Below are 26,369 nucleotides of genomic sequence, written 5' to 3' on the forward strand. Positions count from 1 at the left end.
ATCTGTAAAATGAGTTGGAGAAGGAAATGGAAAACCACTCTAGTACCTTTGCCAAGAAAACTCCAAATGGGGTTATGAAGAGTCAGATAGGATTGAAAAACAACTAAATAACAAAAGCCAGATAAGAGCATGATCTAGCCAAGCACTTGAGAAGGAATTTTTTGGTGGGCAGGATGGGTGGAGAGAGTGACTCTGTCTCCTTTCTACCCCCCTCCCTATCCTCCTTGACATGTGGATAATTTGGGAACTTTGGAGCGTTGGAGAATTTGGACTTTTCACCACATCCCAGCCATATCCATAGGACAGATCCATTGTCTGTACTGGGATCTGAGGACAAATGAGAAACATTGTGAAAATGCAGCTTCCACACTCTACAAGGAGCCCAGCAGAAAGTGATACCAGGCCTAGGGAGAGTTTCATGATCCACATGAAGGGGAAGAAAGGACTCTTATCAAGCAGGAGCCGTGAGCTGTGTTCTCTGACCCTGAACCCACTTTCCTCTTACCTCTGTTGGTCCTAGTGGGAGAAGGCATCAGAAGCTTTTGTGCAATGATTTGTACCAAGTGTTCTTACTTAGTAAATGCTACTTCTCAAAGTTAATTATGTCTGGTTGATCGACATTATTGGATAATCATGGAGGGGGCAGGAGAAAGCCCTCTGGTCAGGGCTTGTGAGCTAGAACATTAGAAAGATATGCTCCAAGTCCCTGAGGGACAATAGTAGCTATCCTTTGGAAACCCAACCTGTAAAGGTGAGAGAATATTGCAAGAGTAACTCAAGAGCACGGGCTATAACGGATGACAAACATAACATGAATTTTTAAGATCTCAGCATTGGAGGGGACCTCAGTCATCATCTAGTCCAACCCATACCTGAAAAAATCTACAGAATACACAGCAAGGGATCATTCAGCATTTGCTTGAAGCCTTCTAGGGATGGGAACCTACTAGTGCATTTGGGAGACCAACCCTTGATCACAGAAAAAGATAGATGTTGTGGGCCAGTATGCATCCCTGATGACATGTTAGAATGATGACAGCTAGTCCTTACTCAGGTTCTTCACTACCAGCACACCCATCACTAATGGCTGGATTGCGTCACTAGAGTCCAACCATCTACTCAAGAAATAGTCCTGTTGAAAATGACCATCCAGGTCCCAGGCTCTTTGGAAGAATCCCTCCGGCCCACTGTGGTCTGTGCTCAGCTGTTTCTCTTCTCTCTTCCTCACTCCTTTAATTATTTCACCTTCATTTACATTTCCTAGAGAATGGGGACTGGCTCATTCTTGTCCCTATAATCCCACTTCTCACTTCTGAACAAATGTCTGTGCAGAGAAGGAATTTAAAATTGGCTGTTGAATAAAACTGAATTGAATTTAGCTGGAAGTCAGAGCATGAGAGAGAGAGTGATGTGAATCCGACTGGGAAGAGATGGTGGAGCAAGAAGACTTGTTTCCTAGTGGAAGAAATGGGTGCAAAGGTACAAAGCAGAGTGGGAAACATTGTGCTCACTCTGGAACTCTATTCTTAGCCAACTGTTCTCTGTCTCTGTCTTTCTCTGTCTCTGTCTCTCTGTCTTTCTCTCTGTGTGTCTCTGTCTCTCTTTGTCTCTCTGTCTCTGTCTCTGTCTCTCTCTCTCTCACATACACACATGTGCAGATTCAAAATAGAGTCCAGCTTTAAACTCCATTATGGTAAGGGAATTTGGCCTATTCACAAATTAAGGCTCATGATTACTTCCATCTCTCATTCTCCCATGTACCCAGATTATTTCCCTTACCTCCTCCAGCAATTTAAAATCTGGGGATGCAAAATAGATTTTTCCTCCTAGGTAAACATGCCCTAGGGCAGCTAGGTGGCACTGCATTGGAGAGAGCATGAGGAAGTTCAAATCCTGAGTTCAAATTTGGCCTCAGACACTTACTAGCTGTGTGACTCTGGGCAAGTAACTTATCCCCATTTGCCTCAGTTTCTTCATCTGTAAAATAAGCCAGAGAAGGAAATGGCAAACACCTCCAATGCCTTTGCTGAGAAAACCCCAAATGCCCTGATGATAAATCTTATCATCCATTTTCCATGTTAGACCATTAGTCTCCTTCCCAGTTACACATCAGTTTCACACTTCTCTCTCTATAGTTTTGAAATGGGCAACCTTTGAAAGCACCAGACTGTAAGTCACATTTCCTAGAAGACAAACCAGCTCTGTTGGGAATGATCCCATTGCTGGGATTCTGTGGGAAAGCCCCTGGAAAGTTTCCAGGCTGTGCGACTGAAAATTCTCAGTTGGGCTTCCAGGCACCAAGGAAGGCCTGGAGTTAGCAGACACAGCCGGGTTTATTGAGGCCTCATTCTCCTAGGCACCCATTCCTTTCCCATCGCTGCCTTCTAAACACTGATGCTCTCACTTAGGGACATCAGCTGTTGGGCAGAGGAGACTGCCATCTACATGGAACAAAACGGATGCGAGGCTGATGAGAGCAGCCTCACGATAGCGTTGAGCTTTGTCATTCTCCCACCTGCCTGAAGAGATTTCCTTTCTTAACCTGCCAAGTACCTGCAGACAGGTCTATACTGTCCAAAGAAGGTGAGAGCGACCCTATGGGCCCCACGTTGGGAGAGAGGGCAGGCAGTAGGGAACGTGTGGGGAAGAATTGTGTGACTGTTTGTCTAGGTGCAGGGAAGCTTGTTGGTATTAGGAGGCACAACTGTATCCTGTAGATGGATGAGGAACCACAGTTTAGGAGGCTTGCAAACTCCTGTTACCTGCACTGATGATCTGCCCCCGTCCCTGTGCATGTAGCCACAAGTCATCCACTCTTTACCCAGTCTTAGGCAGGGGTAGCTTAAGGGTCACAAAGACAAAGGGTCAAGGACCCCCTTACCAGTGAGCACCCGCTCCAAGGGCTCCACTCAGACGTAACACAGTCCTCTGGGCAGGGCAATTTGCACTCTCGAGAACCCAGGGGCATTTCCTCGGGGTCACAGAGATAGTCCTCCACTGGCTCCAAGGGGCCGTCGGCTGTGTTCTGCATGCACCTAGGAGGAAAGTCACATATGAACAAACCGAGGTAGCCTATCAGCAATCACAGAGATCAGGCTGAGACCAGCTGCTCCTCAGATCAATCATGCCAGGAGCCCCCACATTTCCTCAGGGTTCCAAGACTGCCAGGCACATAGTAGGCAGTTGCTAAATGCTGGCTGCCTGCCTGATTGTCTTCTCCCCCTATTGATCCTAATTCTCTCCACTCACCTGGCAGTGCCCGGGTCAGGCTTCACCCATCACCCGCATTACTGTCACGGAAAGTGGTATCTCTGCTTCAAGCCTCTCCCTGTGCCTCCAGTCCATCCTTCATTTGGGACAAAGTGATCTTTCTCAAACACTCTCTGACTGCCTCACCCCCCTACTCAACCAACTTCAGTGGCTCCCCATTTCCCCTAGGATAAGCCCTTCTCTTTGGCCTTCACAGGCTGGGCCAAGATAAGTGTCCCACTGTCCATTTAAAAACCACTGTGAATAAATGAGCCCATGTAAAGCAGACACACACATGTGAATGTACATAGATATACATATATATTTAAACATGAGCATTTAAAGTTAGATGTCCCATCATCTTTCCACGAGTCCTTTCATTCTCAAAACTCTATTCATAGCAAACCGGAAAATTCTGGGGCGGACCAGTCAATGTGCCTGTCCTAGGCTTCTATGATCAGAAGACCAGAGAATTCAGGGGGAGAAGGGACCTCAGGAATCATCTTGTTCACATTCACTCCCATTTTATAGATGGAGAAACTGAGGCCCCCAAGAGGTGACTTTACTTATCCAAGGTCACATAGAACAATGAAGAAGAGCTGGAATTAGAACTCCAGGTGCAGTCATAATAATAATAACATATAATAATAAATACTGATTGCAATTATATAGGACATTAAAGTTTGCAAAACACTTTATAGATGTGCTTTCATATGATTTTCATAGCTTACTCTGGGAGGTAGGTGCTATCACCATCCCCATTCTGAAAATGAGAAGACTGAGACAGACAGTGGTGAAATGACTTGCCCAGGGTCACATAGCTAGTTAGTACCTGAGGCTAGATTTGAACTTGGCTCTCCCTGACTCTAGATTCTCTATCTGCTGTGCCATCAAGCTGCCCCAGCACTTTTTGGGCTATGGTGTACAAACACTGTACAGGAAGAATGACCCCTCTAAACTTCCAAGTACCCTAGGGCATCACGAAAATCCAGTGGTGGGAAGGGGGCTGGGGAAAGCTTGGGTTTGAATTCCTGCTCCTCTGCTCATTAGCAGTATGGCCTCAGGTCAGTCACTTGACTAGTCAGGGATTCCATTTTGTCATCTATAAAAGGAGGGTTGGACCTCTGAGGTCTCAGCTAACTCTCACTCTGGATCCTAGGGTTCCATGCTCTTCACCTGGAGGGCAGTATGTGATGGACTTTAGACACCATTTGGGCTTCGCCTTCCAGACATGCCTTGGAGATGACCCTTATGCATGAACAATGATGTCAGCTGAGCCTACATTTGGCTATGTCCTGCCAAGGTAAAAAAGCTTCAGGGATGAGTTTGGGGATATCTTATGGATTTGCCATCTAGTGACCAGCTTCAGAAGGCTAGACACCAACAAGGAATGTTTATGGCCAGAGCAACTTAAGAAACCACCTCCTGAGGCATAGAGGAAGAGAAGGACAAGGAGGAAGAGCAGGAGGAGGAGGGGGAGGAGGAGGGAGGGAGGAGGGAGGGGGGAAGGGAGGGGAAGAGAGAGAGAGGAGAGAGAGAGAGAGAGAGAGAGAGAGAGAGAGAGAGAGAGAGAGAGAGAGAGAGAGAAAACTCCCCTTGTTGAATGAGGTCTTCACCAATGGCAGAATGACAGTTCCTTGAGGTCAGAGACTGGTTTATTTTGTCCTTGAATACCCAGCACCCTGCACTGGGCCTGCCACAGAGGAAGCATTGATTAGATGTTTGTTGATGGACCTACCAGCCTTGGCAGGCTTGAGATACTGACTTGATCTCTCTTGCTAATGTCACATGTAATGAACTTTTCAACGGACTCAGGGTACTGAGGAGGGCATCTGTTAACCAATCTGTTTGGTGGCTCTCTATGCCCACCCATTTCTGAGCTGGATGACTCTTTCAAAGATGATCACAACCCTGTCTCCGAGAGGTCACCAGAAGATGAATACTGAGACAGGTCTAGATAAACTTGCTCCTTCTGGGGGACACAGGGACCTCTGAGTTCATCCAAGTGCCTGCATCTAAGGAGTTAAGATCTGATAGGGGTACCTCCAGTGTAATGTTGGAAGAGACAGGATGGCCCAAGGGCAGCTTCTGATCAGCCCTACATCTTTTAACATGGTGTTGTGATATTTCCCTGCTTTTCTCTAAAAAGGTGATTTACTGAATAAAGACCTCGGGAGAATCCTTGTGCTTAGGGGAGCCCCAAGGGAAGACCTGCTTAGGATCCCAGAGAATAAGTCATCAACAAAAGCCAGAGAAGCTAAGTAGAGGCTTGTCATGGGGGGTTTTCTTGGAGAAAATACCTGTTCATGATCTCCACGTTGACAGGTCTGCTCTCTCTAGTCTGCACTTTGAAGACCCAGATCACTTAGAATCATCTGGAAAGAGCAGATTCTGAGGATGATGGCTGCCCCCTTTGGGACCGGGGAGTGCTCATGAGTGGAGGAGGGGCACTGGAATCCTTTCCACTGGCCTGGCTAGGATCAGGGCTCACAGGGACACATCGGACATAGTGGGCAAAGCAATGGATACAGGCTGCTTCCCAGCAGCACCAGCTCCCGGCCTTGCAGTCGGTTACCTAAAGCCCAATGTGCCCTCCTTCTCAATATGGTGTTGATGATGACGATCAGCAGTCCCTGGCCTCCAAGCTCCCATCTAAGGAATTTAGAGATGCTTCCTATTGGCACTAAGTGATCAGTGTGTGATTCTGGGAATGCAGACTATACCAGAGACTGCGTTCAGTGCCTTGTCCCCTGTACCTCAGAGAGCACCTCAAGGCAGGCCGACTGTGTGAGATAGATGATCTCATTTGATCCATATCCCAGCTCTATGAGATCAGTGTCAAAGGCATTCCTGGGGGTAGGTGCCTTGCCCAGAGTCACAGAGCTAAGTCATAGGCAAGAGGGGATTTGAACTCAGGTCTTCCTCCTTCCAGATTCAACATACTATCACACTATGCCATGCAGCATGGCCTAGAGTAGAAGCTTAAAATATTTGTTGAGTAAATTGTACCATGATTGAATATGCAAAATCTTATGATTCTGTGGTTTGTGATGATTAATTTTTCTATATTGAGGATAGGCTGAGAAGAAAGAGGATTAAAGAGACACAGTAGAGACTGCTCTGGAGTCCAGGTTCAAATCTTACCTCCAAAGCTTACTTTCTATGTGACCCTGGGCAAGTCACTCCATCTCTCTGCACCTCCATTTCCTCAATGGGAAAATGGCAGGGGGGGCGTGGTGAGGAAATGATATAGCCTCTGAGGTCTCTGCCCCTCCAGCTCCTCGGTACTATCAACTTCCTTAGTTCCTTGGGCATTTTACAAGCATCATGCTTCGTGCTTGCTCTCTCCGGGGACACCCTCCACACTTGGTGTGAGCTGCTGTGGTTCCCAGATTTGACCTGCAGGCCCGGCTGTCTGCCTCTCCAAAATCGGTGGGGCTGGCCTTGGGCAGCACGGCCAGCCATCTGCCATCTTTGTGTGCCCGGCTGGGACCATGCTCGTGCGCAAGGGTGACCACCGCATCAGTCCCTTGCCCAGGACCTCCAGCCACTCCACTGATACCCTCCCCGTCCGACACTCACCTCCGACTGTGCCCACGATCTGCCCTGCCACCGCCCTCATTTGCCCCCTCTGTCAAGGACTGAAAGCCCCTCACAGTCATGCGCAGATGCTCTCAGAGTCCCTGTAACCCTCATCCCCAAAGGAAGGTCTGGCGGGGCAGCTGGGGGCTACATACTGGAAGAGCATCCTTTGCAAAGGGCTTTACCTCACTTTCCGGGTCTGCACTCCTTCTCCACAGTTCTCCTTCATGTTCACCACAGTCACCTTGCAGACGCTCCAGGGCTCACTGACCCATATATACTGACTGCAGTCACTGTGACAGGGGACCACTTCGTACACCTGGAACACAGGGGAAGCTCAGTTAGTTGGGCTCCCCCGGCTACCCCAGGGTGAGTAAGCAGGAAGCTGCAGCTGGGATGGGATTTCTGAGAGCAACAGGGGATGCCTGGAACGAGGGATGAAGCAGCTAAGGTGGGAAGTAGAGAGAAGGGGAGATAGAGAAACAGAGAACAGGAGACAGAGATGCACAGTGAGAGACAGAGACAGATGGTGAGAGAGAGACAGAGACAGAGAGGAGAGAAGAGAGAGCACCCTGTCCCCTCCCCCCATGAGGCCAATGCGGGGGGGGGGGCAATGTGGTTTTGTTTAGCTGGGATGGATCTCTGTTACCAGCTTGGGGGTGTGCATGAAATTATCACATTTGTTGACAAAGGGTTTGCCTCGTACACTTTCCACATCTGGGCCACAACCGGGCTTTGGTTCTGAGCCGACCAACCTCTGCTAAGCTAAACGGCGAAGGCCTAACGATGCTGTCCCTAGAGGGCTGGCATCCCGGCTTCTTCTGGCTTCCAAGGGAGTCCTCTCTTCAGCTCGGCCGAGCTGTTGGACCATGAGGCAATGAGGGCTAAGGAGTTTTCCCCTCTCCACCAGAAAGCAAGGCAAGGTGGGGGGAGGCAAACTTCCTCCCCTACTTTCCCTCAGGTGGTAGGAAGGTTGCGTTGCCTGCCTCAGTTTCCTGGCTGCACCAGCACCCTGTCCAAGCATCCAAGGCGTCTGTGCCGTTGCCTGCCCACACTGGGTGTCCATCGCGGTCCTCTGGGGATTGATGGCTCGAACCCTATGCTTACTAAAGGGAACAGTGAGCACGGAGTGCAAGCGCTGGTCCCAGAAGCCTCTGGAACAGAATGGACCCCAAGACAGGAAACGCTGGCTTTGAGCCACATGGGTTCTTCCTTGGGCAGCCTCATACATCATGGTATGTGTGGAGGCTTTTGTCCTTTGCGAGGAGGCACTTGGTGACAAGACAACATTACTAGTGAAAAATACAAGCAAAAGCCTTTTAAGGTTCATTTTTGTGCACATATAAAGATCAAAATCTAAAGGGAAGAGTAGAAAGTGGTCATGACTCCACTGACTAGCCAGACAGAGCCCAGTGGAGACAGAACCAGGGTGGGGCAAACAGAACCTCGTCCCAGGGCGCCAAATTCAGAGGATGCTGAATCAGAGGGCCTGACAGCACCGGCCGTCCTTCAGCGTAATGAGGCAAGCTCCTTCCCTGCCCTACCCTGTACATTGCTCTCCCCGCCCAAAATCGGCAATTTCCCCAGCAGTTGCCCGAATGGGCGTTTCCCATGTTGCTCCCCTCCCCCAACCAGGAACCTCCCCATCAGCAACCTTGAGCAGGTATCCTGGAGTCTCTGGATCTCCCACCTAACCTTTTAGACTAGAACATGGTGTTATTCATTTTAAAGGCTGGGTCCCCAGTCAAATGAAAGAAAACACAGAAGACAAAGACAGCTGTTTGTGAGGGTCTTGAAGGGAAGGGAGGATGGAATGAGTGTCTCATTCTGCTTCCTTCACCCACCTCTGATTGGGGCCAGAGTACTCGGGACCCCCTCGCACTCCTTCCTCCTCCAAGCTTCCCCAGCCCACAGCAGCGGGCAGCAGGAGAGTGGAGGCACAGGCGGGCTGAGGTCTGGAACGACTGAGGCAGCTTTTAGTCTCTTCCCCAGTCCTGGTGTTAACATCACCAGCCTGTCCCACACCCGCACCCCAAGACAGAAAGGAAAGAACACAGCACCGGGACAAACATGCCAAGACTCATAAAGGGGGAGAATGAAACAGGTAGCGGTCAGTCCGGTGCTCCTGAGACTCTTACCTGAGCCTGGGGAGACGAGGTTGTTCAGCGGAGGGAGAAAAATCAGAGACAGACATGTCAGTGAAGGAACCATAGTAGGAGGGTAAAGTCAAAACAAAAGACGACCTCTTCCTTTTCTGTGATTTTGACAGTGCCTGCTTTGAGCCCCATCACAGCCCTACGAGACACTGCAAGTCATATTGTGGCCATTTTAGAGATGAGAAAACAGACCCAGAGAGGCAAAGTAGCTTGCCTAAGAGAGTGCGGGTTCCTGCTTCTCTTCTGAATCCATTTAACCATGTGTGAATTATCTTTCCTGAATGAGAAAGTGTTAAAGGTGGAATTCGGACCTATCTCCCAGCCTCACCCTCTCCTACAAAGTCAGCCTTACAGGATGCATTAAACAGCATGGGTCTGGGGTTAGGTAGGGAGCAGTTTGCTTTGCTTGTCAACAACAAACACTCCAGCCCAGGCTTTGGAGGACAGCACCCAATGCTCTCCAAAGTCAGTTATACTCCTGGCTCCCCAGGGAGTCTGGGTCCCACGAGGAGGGCTCCAAAGGAGGGAGACTGACCCATGGAAGACAGAAATGGAGCAGCCTGAGAGCCAAGCCAAGGACTCAGCACAAGGCAAGGGTGGTGACCAGAGCACCTAGAAATCTCTGCAATAACCTGCATGCTCAGCGTGTACTGTTGGCCAGTCCCAGGATGGGATTCAGACTCAGGAAATGAGAATCTGCTGCCTGAGCGGGAAATCAGGCTCCCCACAGACCATTTCCCAGCAAAATGGGCCTCAGAGTAGCTTCCTGAGGAATACATAATTTTGGTACAAAGGTATCATTAGCAATTATAAGTGTCAAGGCAGAAGGAAGGCAGATCTTTGCAGATGACTTCAGAAAATTATTTTCAAGATGCTTTACCAATCAATTCTCCAACTATGTTTTCTGATTTTGCAATGTATTTTGTTGGGGGAGGACTATTCTAGCAACTGTCAGCAATAGTAGGTGTTCTAACAATGGTCATTTTCTCTGCGCATCTTCCTTGATCATGGCCAGTCTCTTGATGAGCTGGGATCTCAATCCATCAATATTGCCTTTAAAATATGTGTCTGGTCAGGACTCAAACAGCAGTTGGGCCACAAGCAAGGAGGGATGGATGGGCTGGGCAACTTTCCAGGGAAAACATGCCATGAGATAGTGGAGTAATGCTCTTAAAAGCCTGAAGATGGAAAACTTAAAACTGTCAGGGACTCCACGGGTCCACTCGTCCAACCTCCTCAACTTACTGATGAGGCTGAAAGCATTAAATGAGTGACCTGGAGTCACTTGGGGAGTATCAGAGCTGGGATTTGAACTCAGTACTTCTGATGCCAAATCCAGCATTTTTGGTTTGTGGGCTGTGCTATCCGTGCTGCCTTCCTGCACATGGTCTTTATTTATCTGTCTGTGTTTGTGTATGTGCACACAAAACAGACACACACATACATACAGGTTTAACACAACTCGGTCCTCCTGCTTGTGGTGAGAATAATCTGAGGGACTTTGGAGAGGCTGAAGGGCTCTGGCACCATGGCAATACTTGAGACAGACCCAGGGCCTCTCTCATGGCACTGATGGTTTCTCTTGGTCATCCTGCTTGGGACTGATGCTCTAAGCCAGGAATCCAGGAATGGCTCCCTTTTATGGAGACTATCCCAAGATCCCGCTATTTAGCTTTATTAACCTCCATGAAGATCTTAGAAAGGAGCTGAACCCCTGTAAGAAGTTATTCTGGCTACCAGCAGATGGCAGCAGAGCTGCATCCCCAAACCAACTGGCTCCTAGTGCAGGATTAGTGACCTCTGAAAATAAGGACTGAGTCAGACTGGATGCAGCAGTGAGGAGTGTGTGTGTGCGTGTGTGTGTGTGTGTGTGTGTGTGTGTGTGTGTGTGTGTGTGTGTGGGTCCTGCTTCCCTTCCCCTTAGTTGCTTTGGAAAAAGGATGCCTCCCTCCACCTCATGCGTATCATTTCCCCTTGATTCAATTCCATTAAGAGGCTGAGAGTATTCCTGGAGGTAGAGAAGGTGATGCCCTAGGACCCATCTGCAGGATGGTGACAAGGGACATTTGAAAGATTAGACTGTCCCATCCTGTGCAATTATCAAAAGTGTCTTGAATAACCATTGTGATATTTTAAACTGGTTCTTTACCAGTTTACAATTGATGCCACTAACAACTCAGTCAAATGTGTCCAGGACCGTGTTGCTGGTCAGTTAAGGATGGGGGCTGCTATTTCCTCAGTTTCATTTTATGGCAAGTAAATAATATGGGTGGTGGGCTTTGCTATGCAGGCCCAGTTGGATTATGAGGAGATACTTAAAAAAGCCCAGGTGGGGCACACATACCTGGTTAACATGGTCCAGCTTAGGGCAGGGGCGGCCACCATTGTATGGCTTCTCTCGAAGCCATTTGGAGCGAACCTTGACTCCGCTGCCACAGGACTTACTACAACGAGACCAGTTGGACCATTCACTGAGTTTGCAGTCTGAAGGGCAGGGAATGATGCAGGCTTCCTCAATGTAACCTGAGCAGAGAGAAAGGAAACAAACACAAAACCGTATCTGTGCAGCTTGACAATTTCTAGCCAGCGCCTACTGTGCTCTTTATTTAAAGGGCTCAGTGACTGAATGGACAGGAGCGTGGAAAGGCAGAGATTTCCTCATTGTTAATCTCAAATTAAAGTCTACAGGGAAGTGACACCGCCATGCAGAAACAGTGTTAAAATAACAGACAAGCGTCTGCAATGCTGTCTGCTGAGGATTCGTGCTCACCGGATTCCAGCATCTTTGACTTTCTGACAGTTCACATTTACTTGGCAATAACCCGTCTCCTGCCACCTTATTCTCAAGCTACCGGAATGAGATGTTTTAGACCAAAAATATATAGACCATTTTACTCTGAAATCCCCTCAGGGTACGTCACCCAAGTGCAGGGTGGGCATATCTAGGCTCCGGGCTTCTCTGAGACAAGATGCCAGCAGATGCCAATCATTATCCACAAAGACCCAGCCAGCCTGGCACCTCCTGCGCCCTTTCCCCAGACAGCCAAGACTCATGAAAGAACAAGGCAAAGCCAATTAACGGTGATACTCTCTTCCGTGTTTCCAGCGCTGGTAACCTGTCCCAGCACGTGCTCGACTCTCGTTAATCCCAGGAGGAGTGATGGTGATTGCTGATACTTCCATAGTACTTGGAGAAGGACAAAGTCCTTAAGGTGCCTGCTTTCATTACGGCCTCCCAATAACCTGGTCCTATCACTGCTATATTTATATTTAACTGATGAGGAAACCGAGGAAACAGATGATGAAGTGGCTTATCCAGGGTCACACTGCTCCTAGATACCAGAGGCAAGATTGGAACTCAGGTCTTCCCTGATTGAGGCTAGCTCTCTTTAGGATCATAGGTTTAAGGTCTGAAGGGACTTTAGAGGGAATCTAGCATAATCCTCTTACTGGACAGATGAGGAAGCCAGGGCTTCCTCAATATAAAATGACCTGCTCACGGTCATACAAAAGTGTCCTAGAATCACAGAATTTCAGAGTCCAAATGTACTTCCTTGGCAGGGGAGTCCAACCCATCCACAAGCAGAATCCTTACTCTGATGTCTGCCATGTGTGATCCTCCAGCCAGACCCCTGAGAGAAGGAGGGCACTACCGCTGGAGACAGCTGATTCTACCTGGCGATGGCTCTTAAGGCTAGGAAGCTTTTCCTGACATCCAGCCTCTACTCACACCTAATGAGCTTAGTTTGGTCCCCTGGGGCTGAATAGAGAAAGTCTAGTCCTTTCTCTACTGCCAGCCCTTGAAGATAGACATCATGCTCCCCTTAGTCTCATTTTCTCAGGGCAAACACCTCCAGTTCCTTTAACCTCCCCTCCTGTGTCCTGGACCCAATGACCTTCATCATCCTGCTCATTGTCCTCTGGACACTCTGAAGCTATCCAACATCCTTAGCCAGTGGTGCTCAGTCCTGAGCAATAATCTCCTAGATGAGATCTGATGAGAGCAGAGCAGAGCACCATGGGCTGGACCATCTCTATCCTGATTCTGGAAGCCCTGCCCCTCTTAATGAAGCTCAAGGTCCATTAGCTTTTTTAAAAAAATTGCCACAACATCATACTGATAAATCTTTGAGCTTGTAGCTCACTAGAACCCCCAGGTCTTTTTCAAGACCACTGCTGCCCCATCTTGGACTCAGGAAGTTGATTACTGGTACTTGTACTTTACATTTATCCCTGCTGAATTTTATCTCCTTAGATTTAACCAGATGCTCTGGCCTCTCATTCTGAATACTCCTCCAGGGTGCTAGCTGTCTCTCTCAGCTTTGTGTCAGTAGCAATTTGCAAAACTAGAATCCAAGCCCATGTCCCTTGATTCTACACTGAGTGACTGAGACAGCATAACATACTGCTATTATGCCATATGATGCCCCTCCCCCACCCCCAGCAAACCTAGGAGTGGGGAGAAGAGATGTTTTTGTTTCCAGTTGACAGATAAGGAAGCTAAGACCCAGGGAAGGAATGTTAAGGAGAGGCAGCCTGATGCAAAGAAAGGACATTGAATCTGAAGCCCAAAGACTTTGATTTAATTCTGACACTACTTGTGTGACCTTGGGTAAATAATTTCCTTTATGCAGGTCTCAGTTTCTGTCATATGTGAGTAAAATAAATGGATTGGAAATGACCAAACAAGTCTCTCTCACTTTTACTACTCTACATTTTAAGCTTCCTTCCAGCTCTAAATCCGGTAAGTGATTTGTCCAAGGGCATGCATGTCAAGGGTGGGGTGGATGAAGCCTAGAACCAGTCTCCTCACTTCCAGCTCGGTGCTTCCCCAACACACCCTAGTACCGGTCAAATCAAAGATAAGCAAATAAGTCTGGGATGCTGAGCAAACTCTCCTGGATAGTCACTCCTCCATCCCAGACAACAGCCCACCCCACCTTGGGACAGTTTCTTCTCCACAAAAGAGAAAGGCAGCAGATACCAACTTCTCTCGGCCCCTGGAAAAGCTTTTCTGGCCCCTTAGGGCTGTGCACATGGGACATACTGGGCTGGTGAAGGAAATTTTCCTCCCAAAGTTAAAGAAGAAGAACAGAACCCACTTGACACAGAGCACCTTCTGATACAGACAAGTGCTCATGCAACATCGTTCTGATTACTGGGATAATCAGCCAGCAGTGACTCCCCTCTCCTGTGCAAATTAAGCCTTCTTCGGTGTTACGTGCCCTTCCATGGCACTTCCAAGGCTGAGCCCCAGATGCCCAGAATCTGTAGAGAGTCCTGAGAAGGACGGGAGATGTTGTCTGGAAGGCCCAAGAAGAAGAGTAGCTTTTCTCTTGGCTTGTCTCTCTCATGTGCTTGTTTTACCTTCTACCCTCAACAAGTCCATTAGTAGTGGGTCCCTTGATGCTTATCAATTCAATTGAATTCAGCATCCACTCATTTGTAAAACATAGACTGTGTGCTAGGAACTGGGGAATACCAATTATGTAATGGTTCCTTCCCTCAGGGAGTTTCCATTCTACTAGGGAGGAGGAGGCAACAACATGAACACAATTAAGCAAGTAAAAAATAGACACAGAGTAAATTTGGTGGTAGAAGCATACTCAGAAATGGGCATGGTTCCTCCTGGGAAAGGTGGTTGCCCCTGAGCTGAGCCTTGAAGAGAGTTGAGGATTTTGGAGGTGAAGAGGATGATTATTCAAGGCATTGGGGACAGCCTGTACAAAGACACGGGGGTATAGACAGAACATTGGGCATGGGAAACAGCAAGAGGCCCTTTCGATTGGAACCCAGAATAAGTGAGTGTGATCAGTTTGGGAAGGTAGGCCACAGCCAGTTTGGGAAGGCTGAAGAATGCTCCTTGGCTGAAGGGAGATGCTGGAATCTCAATTATGCATTTCTTTTGGGACATGGAGGGGAAATGACTTTGGGTGTTATAGTTGGTTGTGGTACCCAACAGAAGAGGTGGGATGGGACCCAGCAGATATAGGCAAAGATGGGGTCAATCCAACAGCTATCCCTGAGAGACACATTGTTCATTTACACAGTCCTTTCTGTGAAGTTTTGAGACACAATTTAGTCAACCCATGTGATGTCCTTCAAACCAACCTCCTTAAAGACCACAGCCAGTAATCAAGAAAAATAAAGCAGGTCAGCAGGACCTAAAGGCTGCTATGCTTCAGAGAGTACAGGTCCGAGGCTGAGAACACCTGGAGTCAGATTCTGACTTCACCACTAGCTTGGTCATTTCACCTGTTTCCATTTCTGCATCTATATAATGGGGGTGAAAATTCTATGACTTTCGTTAGGCTGCTGTGAGGATGGTGGTTTTGAAGGTATGAGAGAGCTGGAGAAATGCTGAGGGAGCATTAAAAGCCCAAGGTGGAGCAGCTCAGTGGGCACTGGTCACTCTCAGGCAAGCCCGACTCTCTCACAGGAGACTTATGAAGCCAGAGTGACTTGAACTCAAAAGGTTAAAATCCGAATAGGTACAAATGAGGCGTCTAAAGGGAAGGAAAGGAGGAAGACAGGCTCTGGCTGAGCACCAATGCCAGCTTTCTCTGTGAGTCACATTTCAGCACCTCTTGTCTCCTGGGCATCCCAGAAAGCCCTCAGAGCTGGGAGTGCGCCCACTTAGAGCTGCTGTCCTCTGCCTTTCCAGTGGGGCACTGTGGGAACTGTGGCTCTGGACTCACTCTGGGTTCAAAACTCACTTCTGATGGTTACTCTTTGAGATCTTGGGCAAGTCCCTTACTTTTCCTTGGGGTCAGTTTCCTCAACTGTAACATGTTACCTGGTGGCAGAGTAGATAGAGCACTGGGCTTTAAGTCAGGAAGACCTGAGTTCAAATCAAGCCTCAGATAATTAGAGGCTGTGTAATCCTGGGCAAGTCACTTAGCTATCTGCCTTGGTGTTCTCGTCTATAAAATGGGGATGATAATAATAGCCTCTGGCTCACGGGGTTGTTGTGTGGATAAAACAAGATCATATTGGTAAAGCACTTTGCACAAACACTAGCTATTATCATTAGTATTAACACGAAACAGGTGTGGGACTAACAGCCTCTGAGGTCCCTTCAGGCTCTATAGCCAATCGATACAAAAATGCTAGCAGCATTTTTAAGGTCAAAGACAGCAGTGGGGGAGTCATCTGGGGTGGGATCAGAGGAAAGAGGTGACTTCCTGAGGAGGCTGATGACAAGCGCCCCGAGGTTCCAGAGCTTGGCACACTGGGAAACCCACGGCCCACCTTGGAGCTGGTTCTCCTGGTCTCACACCTCTTGACACAGCAGCTTTTACCTTAGGAGGATCCCAACTATCCCCTGAATCAGACCCATGTAGAGGAGGCTGTTTGAGGACATTGTGCCTTTGAGATCTGTCCAATGCCTCATTCACATGAGTTATGAATGTGTAAATTAAGCAACTTCCAGCCCCTGGTCGAGTGGTACAACCATGCTGGTGGAAGGGAAGATTAAAACATTCATTTAAGGCAGGAAAGCTCTGCCAGGCTGTTTGACCTGTGGCAGCATGGGGGGATTATGGGTCACTTTATCTAAAACATCTGCATTAATCGTAGAAATGAAACATCCTGAGCCCAGAATCTGAGCTGAAGTAAATGCTTATCATAAGCAGAAGGCAGGGAATCCAGAAGCCAGGCAAAGGAGAAGCAGCCTCCCACTCTGTTTGCATCTGTCTGCCTCGGCTCACCCCAAACAAACAAGTCCATGTTGCTTCTCTTAAGCTATATGCAAAATATTCTTTAAGATTCAGGCATTTTCAGTCCAGAGACTTGGCCAGCTGCGTACTGTGAAGATACAATTAAGATATTTACCCAAAGTCTTACTGTTAACGAATGAAAAGAGTCGGGTAATCCTGAGATTTTCACAATGGTGTCTTTTAAGAAAGAGAGACAACTGCCTTGTTATCCTAATATGTGACCCCAAGGCCCTCTGGGAAATCAAGTGAATGTCTGGAAAGACACAGGACTGATTGTGACTTGTTCCTAAGAAGCAGAATAAAAGATCATTAAATAAAAGTATGATGGGAACAGGAGGTGTGGTGGCCATGCAGGGTGAATGAAGGACAGCAGAGACACAACCCATCTGCGGCCCGAGGGTCTACCAAATGTTCAGACACTCAATGATGGTTCCCAGGATGATGTGTGCATCCCCTGTGGATGGTTCCTAGAAGCACAAAAGCCACACAGGATGGGTATATGTGGGGGTGCTGTTATCTGCCCTGGTGAAAGATACTATTTAAGAATGAGCTCTGGAGATTTGCACAACCAAATACACATTTTCACTAGCTATTTGTCTAGGACTACCCCTGGGCCTAAGTAAACAGATTCATTTTGATCCACTTGGGCCAGTTCAAATGAGAGTCAGAGCGGGGAGATGGACAGAGAATTAGCCTTGGAATCAGGAGACTCATCCTCGCTGCATCACCCTGATCAAGCCCTGGGACCTCTGCAAGGCACGGTCCCGTCATCTATAAAGCAGGGACAAGCTCATGACCACATCTGACCGCTGTAGCTAGAGCAGAGATTTCAGGGATGGGGCTCATCTCTCCAACAATGAAGACGAACTGGGGGGAGTGAGCATTGCAGGTCCTCATTTGTACATTTATTTACTGCCTGGATATGACAAACTGCACATCTGTAGGATGTGGATGTTAAGAAAAATGGCAAACCCAACAGCTCATAAGCCTGTGAAGTGAATTATTCCAACCTCCCTCCACTCCTGGGGATGGACCAACAAATGTGGCTCGCTCAGTTATTGATGTTCTTCTCCAAATTATCTCTCTACTCGAGGGGCTCTGTGGCCTCTCAGGGACAGAGGCCTCAGTCTCTCCTTTCTCATGGAGGAGAACCACAGGGTGCAGTGGAGGCTGATGGGCGGTAATGGGAGCCACATTTCCTCAGTCTGCTCATGGCAGATCTCAGACTCTGGAACAAGGGCTCGTTTTAAGCTGACTCCCAAGAGGAGAACCCTTTCTCCCTTTTGTCCAGTCAATCAAAGGCCCAGCATGCCCCAGGAGCATGAACTAAGTAGGTTAAAACAAGAGCCCTTGATTTCAGGGGTGCATTTGCATCAAACCACATTCCTAATCTGTAGTTTTCCCAATTCCTTGGTGATGAATGCCCACCACAGGAAAGCCTGAATGTTTTCCAGACCACAAAAATGCAATCAGAGATACTCCAGAGCCTCAGGCAACTCAGTAATAGATGTAGGTTCATTTTTGGAATTGATACCAAGCAATTTCAAGTTAATAAAAAATGTTGGATTTATCTTTTTGGCCTGTTTCCAGACATGTGTGGGTGATAAAGTCTGGAAACGGCTTCCTCTCCTAACGCAGTCTCATCTTTGAGATCACAGGCCAAACAAGGCAGGGCCAGGCTGGCACCAGAACCCATGCAAATGACAGAAAACCAAATCTTCTACATGCAGTAGCTTGCTGAGTTCAGGTGAGACGTGTACGCTGAACAGAGCAATGCTAAGGGGAAGGCTAACTGGGCTTTCTCTGCAGGGTACCTAGCACTGAACAGTCTGCACTGGAATTTGAGAGAAATAGCAAATTTATTAATTAAGGATAAGGGAGATGTGTTCTCCACAGTGACATGACTGAAAAAGAAGAGGGGCTGATTGCGTAGAAGAGTCAAGGGGACAACTGGCATGCTCCACTGTACCTTGGGGGTATTTAGAGAACTCGAGGAAGCTCCTGGCGAAGGGATGAATCTCTTGGGGTCAGTGTCTGGGACCACATGGATGGAAGCCGTCCAGGATGGGCTGCCATGGATGGGTTGAGATCTGCTTCACTGAAGTGAATACCCATAGATCACAGACTTGTTGGAGTATTAAAATTAAATTTAATGTGCTCGTGACAGTTACTGACCTGATTTGTTCATCAGTTTTAATTTACATAAGTTCAGAGGCATAGGCAACGTTGGACTCACAATGCTCATCTCACCGGCTAAGTACATCTTAAAAGAAAAAACCCCAACATATTTCGTGTTCGCTTCTATTTAGAACTGTCTGGGAAGCTGTGAATAAGACTAGAGTGGGAATGACTGTTAAGGACGTGCATGCTGTGAAGGCTTGAGGAAAGCAATTCAATTATGGGCCGTCACCCTTAGACAATTTTTGAGGACCCATCTTTTGCCCTGAAAAAGCCTTTCACACCAGCCCAAACAATTACCGAACAACCAGCTGATAACACCAGACGCTTTTCAGGCATATGACCTAACTTAGAAAATGCAAAGCAGCATAGGCAACTCTTACCTAGCATCTATTCCCCACACCTCCTTTCTTTCCCTCATGGGGAATAATACGCCAATGCTGTTTCCTCCTTCCTCCTCTTCCAACAGTCTCAGTTCCGCTTAGCCCCTAGAGGCAAGCTCTTTTTCAGGGATACAAACACATCCCTCTTTTCCTGTCCTCCTTCCCCTTCTTTCTTAACCTCTTTCCCCAGTTATCTATCCCTAGAAGCAAGCCTCTCTCATTCCTTCTCTCCCCATCTTTGCTCCACTTGAGAGCTGAAGCAAACCTTGATTGTTACTTGTAGCACCAGCATCACGCTGGAGATTCACTGCACATTCTGAAGTGAAACTGGACATAAAAACGCCCTGGTGGCCCTGGTTGTGGAAGGCCTCGAAAATGCTAAGAACTCCTCTCCGGAGTTTCCACAAATCTCCCTCTTCCTCTAATTACGATTGTTTCCTCTATAGCTCCAGCACCCAGAACCCTTACAAATCATTTCTGATTCAACAATGCTCTTTTCTACTTATTTAATTACAAGCATCACAACTGTGCTGTTTTCCACTACATAAAAAAAAACCACACATGTATTTTGGCTATATTTTATGTTCTAGGGACTCCTGCAGAATTGCTGGGAAATGAAATCACAATTTATGACATTGTTTCCACAGAAGAATACATTTCCAGTTCTAAGAAACTGACTCAAGAATGAACTGTTAGAATACAATAGGCTTGAAAACTGAGCGATGCCTACACTCCTTCCTGACCTTGATTGTTTAAAAATAAAATTATAATAATATCTATGATTTTACGTCATGTATATTTCTCACCCCTCCCAAAAAGCCATCCCTTATAAAAAGAATAAGAAAGGAAGAAAAAAAAGCAGGTCAGCAAAACTAATGAACACATTGAAAAGGTCTGGCATTGTATACACCATTCAACACCCATAGATGCCCACCTCTGCAATGCTGTATTTCCATAAAACTGTATTCTGAATGCCTCCTTTACCACTCATGAAGCTCTCAGGGTCTTTTCTAGCCATAAAAGTTCAGCAGGAAGTTAATCCTATTCCTGGGGGAGGAATTCTGGCTGAAGAGGACGGTGTATAGAAGATTGAGCTGTTTGCCCCCAGAGACAGGAGACTACCTCTACTTTTGGCACATCCACCCTGTAGTTCCAAGAATAGTCAGAAGCAGAGTCAACCCACAACTCCCTGAGAAACACAGGCAGCTCTGGAGCCAAAGCCCCACTCCGTGTAGCACAATCTATGAGCCCACAAAGACAGAAGCAGGGGACTCTTGGAATCTCAGGTTGGTCTTACCAGAACCACGAAGAGGAGCTTTGACACTGAGGGCCGAACCTCACTGGGGGCAGGGGTAACAAGCCACCTCAGTTGTGGGGTGTGGGCCCAGACACTGAAGGACACAGAGACCTCAGGAAATATTTCCAGGTGGTTTCGGGGGGCTCCAGGATGAGGAGGGAGAGGCAGCGGAGGCATTCCTGCTTGCTGGCTTCCTCTTTTTTATTCTTGCTAACCAACCACCCAGTGTTGTCATTCTTCTGCTGAAGGACCCTTTAAATTCGGGACCTGAACGCACACCTCCCACTGCCCCTCCCCAGTTGCAGCTCTGCTTCCAGCAGCTGCTGTTAAAACCACCCCTGAATGTCTGAGCATGCCTCTCTAATCTTCCCTATAAACCTCCTGGTCAGAGAGGGTACACTGGAGACTGAGCACCAATCAATGCCTCTCCTGTAATTAATGCTAATGGAGAAATCTCCTCACGCTATGAAAGCATTAGACAAACTATCCTGGACCGTTCAGTTGAGCCCAAGGTCTTAATAGTCAAAACTGGCTCCATAAATGAGGCCATGGAATATGACCTCCATCAACATGTGACATACGTCTTTATCCCGGTATAATGACCTCAAGATGAGGCGTGCTCAGAGCTTCCCCTCTCAGGGCACCAGGGATTACGAATCGTGATTCCTCAGTGAATGAGCTAAAGGAGTCCCGAAAGGAACTCATTAAATAATGCTGGATTTAATGAGTACAGCAGTAAATAAACTCTGGGCTTCTTTTCCCCACCAGAGCATAAAATGACTATCTTCTGTTTTCTTTCTCCAACTCCATCAGATTCCTTGTGGAGATGCTGATGAGTTCTGACTGTCTAGGGATCACTCTTAACCACATGTATTTTCTTTGGTCTTTTTTAAAAAAAGATAAAAATTCTTGCCTGAGACCCGTTCTGAAAACCGTGTTGCCCTAATTTAGGCCTGTGCCGTCACAGGTCCAAATGAGCTCTGAATTCAGCATCAGAAAAACGAACTCCAAACATGTATTGACTGTACGGCCATCCCTACTTCAAAGCCATGGGTTGCTGGGATGCCTTAGGCCCTCACTGAATAAGGGTGGTGAGAAGGTAGGCTCCCCTTAGCTCCTACTGGAGTGGCATCCCTGTAGCCTAAGGCCTCAGATCTTTTGTCCTACACCTGGGGGCCCTGAGCCCAATCTTCCATACAATTGTATGGCTCATGTTAGACTCTATGGCTCTTGTTACTTTCATGGAATTATTTTTCTGGAGTATTTTGCCTACATTAAAAGCCAGATCTTGCCGCATCTTCCTTTCTGGGTATAAATCTTCAGAATTCCCTGGGTTGGATCTTCTTGGGGCTTTCTCTCATGCACCAATTGATTTGATCCCATAAGGAGAAGTGAATCTCAAAAAGACCTTAATTTTCCATCTAAGGATGGGGTCTAACATTACTGGACTGTCATTTTATAGGTAAATCAAAGGATTCCTGGAGAAGAGAAGACAGGGTGCAAGAGTGCAAGTCTTCAGGTATTGGAAGGGATGTCATGTGAAGGAGAGATTGGATCCATACTGTTGGCCCCAGAGGGTGGAACCAGGATCTAGAGGAGGCTCAAAGTCTGGACAAACTTCCTCAAAATGAGAGCTGTCCCAGGGTGGGAGAGGCTGCCTCCAGATATGGTCAAGGGAGGTCAAGAAGAAGATGAATGACCACTTTAACAATACTTAATAATAATTAGCATTTCTATAATTCCTTAAGGTTTGAAAAACATCTTACAAATAATCTATCATTTTTATCTTGATGGATATGTTATAGTGGTTATAACTTGCTGGGTATCTTTAGTTATTTCATTAAGGGTTAGAATAAAAGGCTGCCAGGGTCCTTTCCAATGCTCAAATTCTGTGATTTTGTGAAAGCAGTCCCAAGGGGGGGATGAAATCTGAATTCAATCCAAGAGTGCTTATTGTGTCCATGTCCAGCTCATGCTCCTTCTCAGTGCTCTGGGATTGTCAGTGAACTGCTTACCTCCTAGAAGAAGATTCTAAATCCAATTAGCACTGGAAATGTCTTTCGCTCAAGTGGCTGAACTGAGACACCCTTGGGGCCCCCTTACTCCCCAATCCCAGGATACCCGAAATAGAATCAAATTTGGAGGGCTCTTATCAAAATTCTCCCTTTTCAGGACTCCCTTCTCACCTTTGACAAATGGTCATCCTGCGTCTACCAAATGGCCTCTAAAGAGGGAAGTCTGCCACCTCCCGAGGCATCCCTTATTGGCTGTAAGTTTGCTTCCTCACAGCTCACAGTCTAAGGCACTTGCCTCTTTCTCTATTAGGCTAATCTATGTGCAACCACAGGGGATGATGTGATTATAAATGCCCGCTTATCATGGGGGCTGATTGGATGATGAATAATGACTCACTACCCTTTTGGGGGTGGAGTACCAGGCAAAGGGAAGGAGAGAGAGGGCCATATCTTTCCTATCTCCCTGGGCATCTCTGAAGGGATTGCTCTTCCCTTTTCCCTATCTCTGAGGACAGAGCCCCGGATGCAGGCACCTGGTTTGGGAATGTGGACAGAGCTCTCCAGCCTCTCACCTGGCAGAGGAGATTACCCTAGGCTACTCACACATTAACACTCTTCCCTGCAGTCAGCAGCACTGTAGGCCTAGCATTATAACCACTTGTACTGACGTAAGGAAAGACATTTACTCAAAGTCATGAGTACAGGCCTAGCAGCTCAGAGCAGCACATCGAAAGCGGGCCTCAGAGACAGAAGCTGCCTTCAGTCTTGCCTCTGATATGTCTTGGCTTTGTGATCTAGGGTAAGTCTCTTGAACACTCCATTTTAAGGCGGCTTCCTATGGCTCTAAGACATAGAACAGGGGAAGGTCTGGTATTGGTAGAGGGAGCTTCCTCAATGGGTGTTCCCAACATCAATGAAAACTTAAGAGTCTTTTTTTCTCTTAAAGGACCACATCAACTCACTAGAATCTGGATTACCATGGCTGTTGCAGCGGGATGTTTCCACCAGCCGGCCATTTTGATCGTAGCATGCCATGGCCTGGTAGCGGTAGCCTTGTCCACACTCCTTGATGTCTCCCTGTACCTTCATGCCCAAGAGCACCTCCACTTTGCCTTCAGGTAAGATGCAGTCTGACCAGTTGCCCACAGCCTGGGCATTGTACTTGTCACAAGGGCAGAAATGGGTGTCAATCAGAGGATAGAGCTGGGAGTTTCTGCATTTGTCTTTCTTCTTACTTTTTCCTGCAGAAGAGAAGTTATGAGAATGTAAGTCAAACATCATCACCCCCAGGGCTGTCCATACAGTGGGTAGTGAGTAAGTATCTACTGCATTGGAGTGAAGCTTGAGTGGAGGGCAGCCTGTTGGCGGCTGGTGAGCTCCTTTCCCAAGGCCTCCTCTGCTCCCTTTTGGCCCCAATTTCCTTCTGAGCCACGGCTATAAATAAATGCCTTCTCCTGTCCCCAATCCTTCCTGTACCAGCTTTTGTCTGTATTGTGTCCAATATAGCTCCGTTTGTCTCATTTCCAGCTTACAAAGGCCTCATTGTACAAAGGACAAACTCTGACGTGGTGACTGCCAGCCTCACCCTGATGATGGATACCTTTAAATTGTGCCCTTTGCCCACTCTGGCTTTCACTAACTGAAGGACCAGAAGTCGGTTTCTGAGCTGCTCTGGCTGCTTCTTTTCCTGAAGGTGGGGAGGGGGTCAGCTGCTGTGTGCACAGTAGTGTGCTTACACACAGCTGTTATCTGGGATTTCCTACTTCCTCTCTGATCCTGAAGTGCCCCCTCCTTTCCTGAACACTAATTAGCTGGCTGTGCTTTCTCACGGGGTCCCAACTTTGGCCAGCATATTGCCTTACATTCAAGAGAGACTGATCTAAGAATAAAGGAGAAATTCTAGGTGCTATGACAGTTTGGAGGGATCCCATCTATTTTCCCTTGAAATAGATAAAATGAAATGTTGTTCAGCTCCTCAGAAGAGCAAAATAATTCAACCTCCTAAGATGTAGCACTGGCCTACATTAGCTCTGAGATATGGAGGTTAGTACACCCAGAGCCTCCAATAAGGCAACATGGCACATTGGCAAGACTTCTGGATTTCAAGTCAGAGGGCCTGGGTTCAAATTCTGCATCTGTCATTTGCTATGTCTATGACCTTCACAAAGGCAACTTCTTCTCTGGGTTCTGGGTTCCTCATCTATAAATTAGAAGATTGGACTAGAACTCTTTGGTGCACCCTGCAGCCCTAGGTCTTGAATCCTAAAATATTGGTTTATTTTGTGGATGCCAACAAATTAAGACCATTGTTACAAAACCAGACATCCCAGACATTATGGCAAAAGATCCTTTTTCAGGTGTCCCTAGTTCTTGGTCTCCATTGCTGGGATGACTGAGGGCTTGGCCACTGTATTTGCTCTTGTGGCTTCTTTTTAATTTGTCCAATCACATGATTAGGAACTCTGAGCTAGTTTCTTGACCATGTGAAGACAGGGAAAAGCAAAGATGGAGGCAGGGATAGTTGTGGGTGAGGAATATGGGATGCTAGAAGACTCAGGAGATCCAAGCTGGAGGCCCTGCTCTAACATATGACCCTGGCCAAGCTTTGGATTTGTGAGGATTTAAATACTCTGAGTAGATTCACAGACTCTTACTACCTTGTTTTCCAACTAAAAAATCATTTGCCACACATTATGTAGGAAATCAGATAGATCTCAATTTTTTAACAACTCATATGGTAGTACTTTTCAGGGCTGTTGACTTCCATGAAAACAGAGGTCGAGGTAAATTGCTGAGAGAACTCCTAGAAGCCAGGACAATCATATGCACTCCGTCACACTTCAAAGTTTCAGCAAGGACTCTGCATCTGGCTTTTTCTCTCTCACTTGGTTCTGGCCTTGATGAAAGTGAACTTGAGTTTCCTGGCAATTCTTACCGACAATTGAACGCTTCCTGGTCCTAACTGCACCACAATCTCCATTGCATGAAGAAAACTTGGACCAGTTGGTGAACTGACAGTCATCCAGGCATGGGATTTGGCAGGCTTGGGTTAGTGCTGGTAAGGGGCCTGCGTACCGAAGGCACTCACTGACGTCAGCCTGTCCTCCATCTTGCTTTCGACAAGTGATGGCTAGAAAAGAAGAAGAAAAAAAGAGGATGTAGCTCATAACCAAAAGGCAATTTGTAAAGAGTCTCTAATAACCTGGGAATAGCCACACATGCTTAGGAAGGTTGGCATTTTGGACTCCTGATTTACAAAGGACATTGGGAGGGATCTAAAGATTGTGAAGAATCATGTTATCATCTTCAAACCACTGGCCATTATGACCCAACTGATTATTCTTCTAATCACAGAAAATACTCCTTGACTTCCAATATGATGAGAGTGCATGGCCCCTCTATCACAAGCAGGTCAATACTGGATGGTATCCCACTAATTGTATTCCTGTCACATCTTCTTTCTTCATGTGTATGAAAGCACACTTAGGAACCAACTTGTGTTGTCATGGAGATCTGGCAGGGGCTTTGAGACCCCTCCCACTCTCTACAAAGTGTGTTAGTAGAGATGCACCAAGTGCTATCAATACTTTGAGCTGCACACTCCACACTGGCCTCAATGAACTCAGCATGTGCATTGATCTAAGACCCAGAAAACAGCTGACACATTATCTTGGCCATTGGATACTCTCATGTCAAGCTTTCTACTTTGGCACTTCATGAAAGGTATTGGAAATCTAAAGACTATCCCAAAGAGGGTGACCAGGGTGAGGAGGGCTTTCAGTCTGTGAGGC

At 47.2% G+C, this 26,369-nt stretch overlaps 1 protein-coding gene across 1 annotated transcript in view; it reads right to left on the reverse strand.

Annotated features, from left to right (window-relative positions):
* THSD7A (thrombospondin type 1 domain containing 7A) overlaps window positions 1-26,369 on the reverse strand; it is a 353,889-nt gene that overhangs the window by 24,359 nt on the left and 303,161 nt on the right. Inside the window, exons 13-17 of the mRNA XM_036760403.1 lie at window positions 25,514-25,708; window positions 23,556-23,819; window positions 11,326-11,510; window positions 7,017-7,150; window positions 2,882-3,035 (exon numbers count right to left, since the gene is read on the reverse strand). Of these exons, the coding sequence (XP_036616298.1) occupies window positions 2,882-3,035; window positions 7,017-7,150; window positions 11,326-11,510; window positions 23,556-23,819; window positions 25,514-25,708 (932 nt within the window). The remainder of the gene's footprint in view (window positions 1-2,881; window positions 3,036-7,016; window positions 7,151-11,325; window positions 11,511-23,555; window positions 23,820-25,513; window positions 25,709-26,369) is intronic.

This window comes from Trichosurus vulpecula, chromosome 5, assembly GCF_011100635.1.
Source record: "Trichosurus vulpecula isolate mTriVul1 chromosome 5, mTriVul1.pri, whole genome shotgun sequence".
Taxonomy (NCBI): Eukaryota; Metazoa; Chordata; class Mammalia; order Diprotodontia; family Phalangeridae; genus Trichosurus; species Trichosurus vulpecula.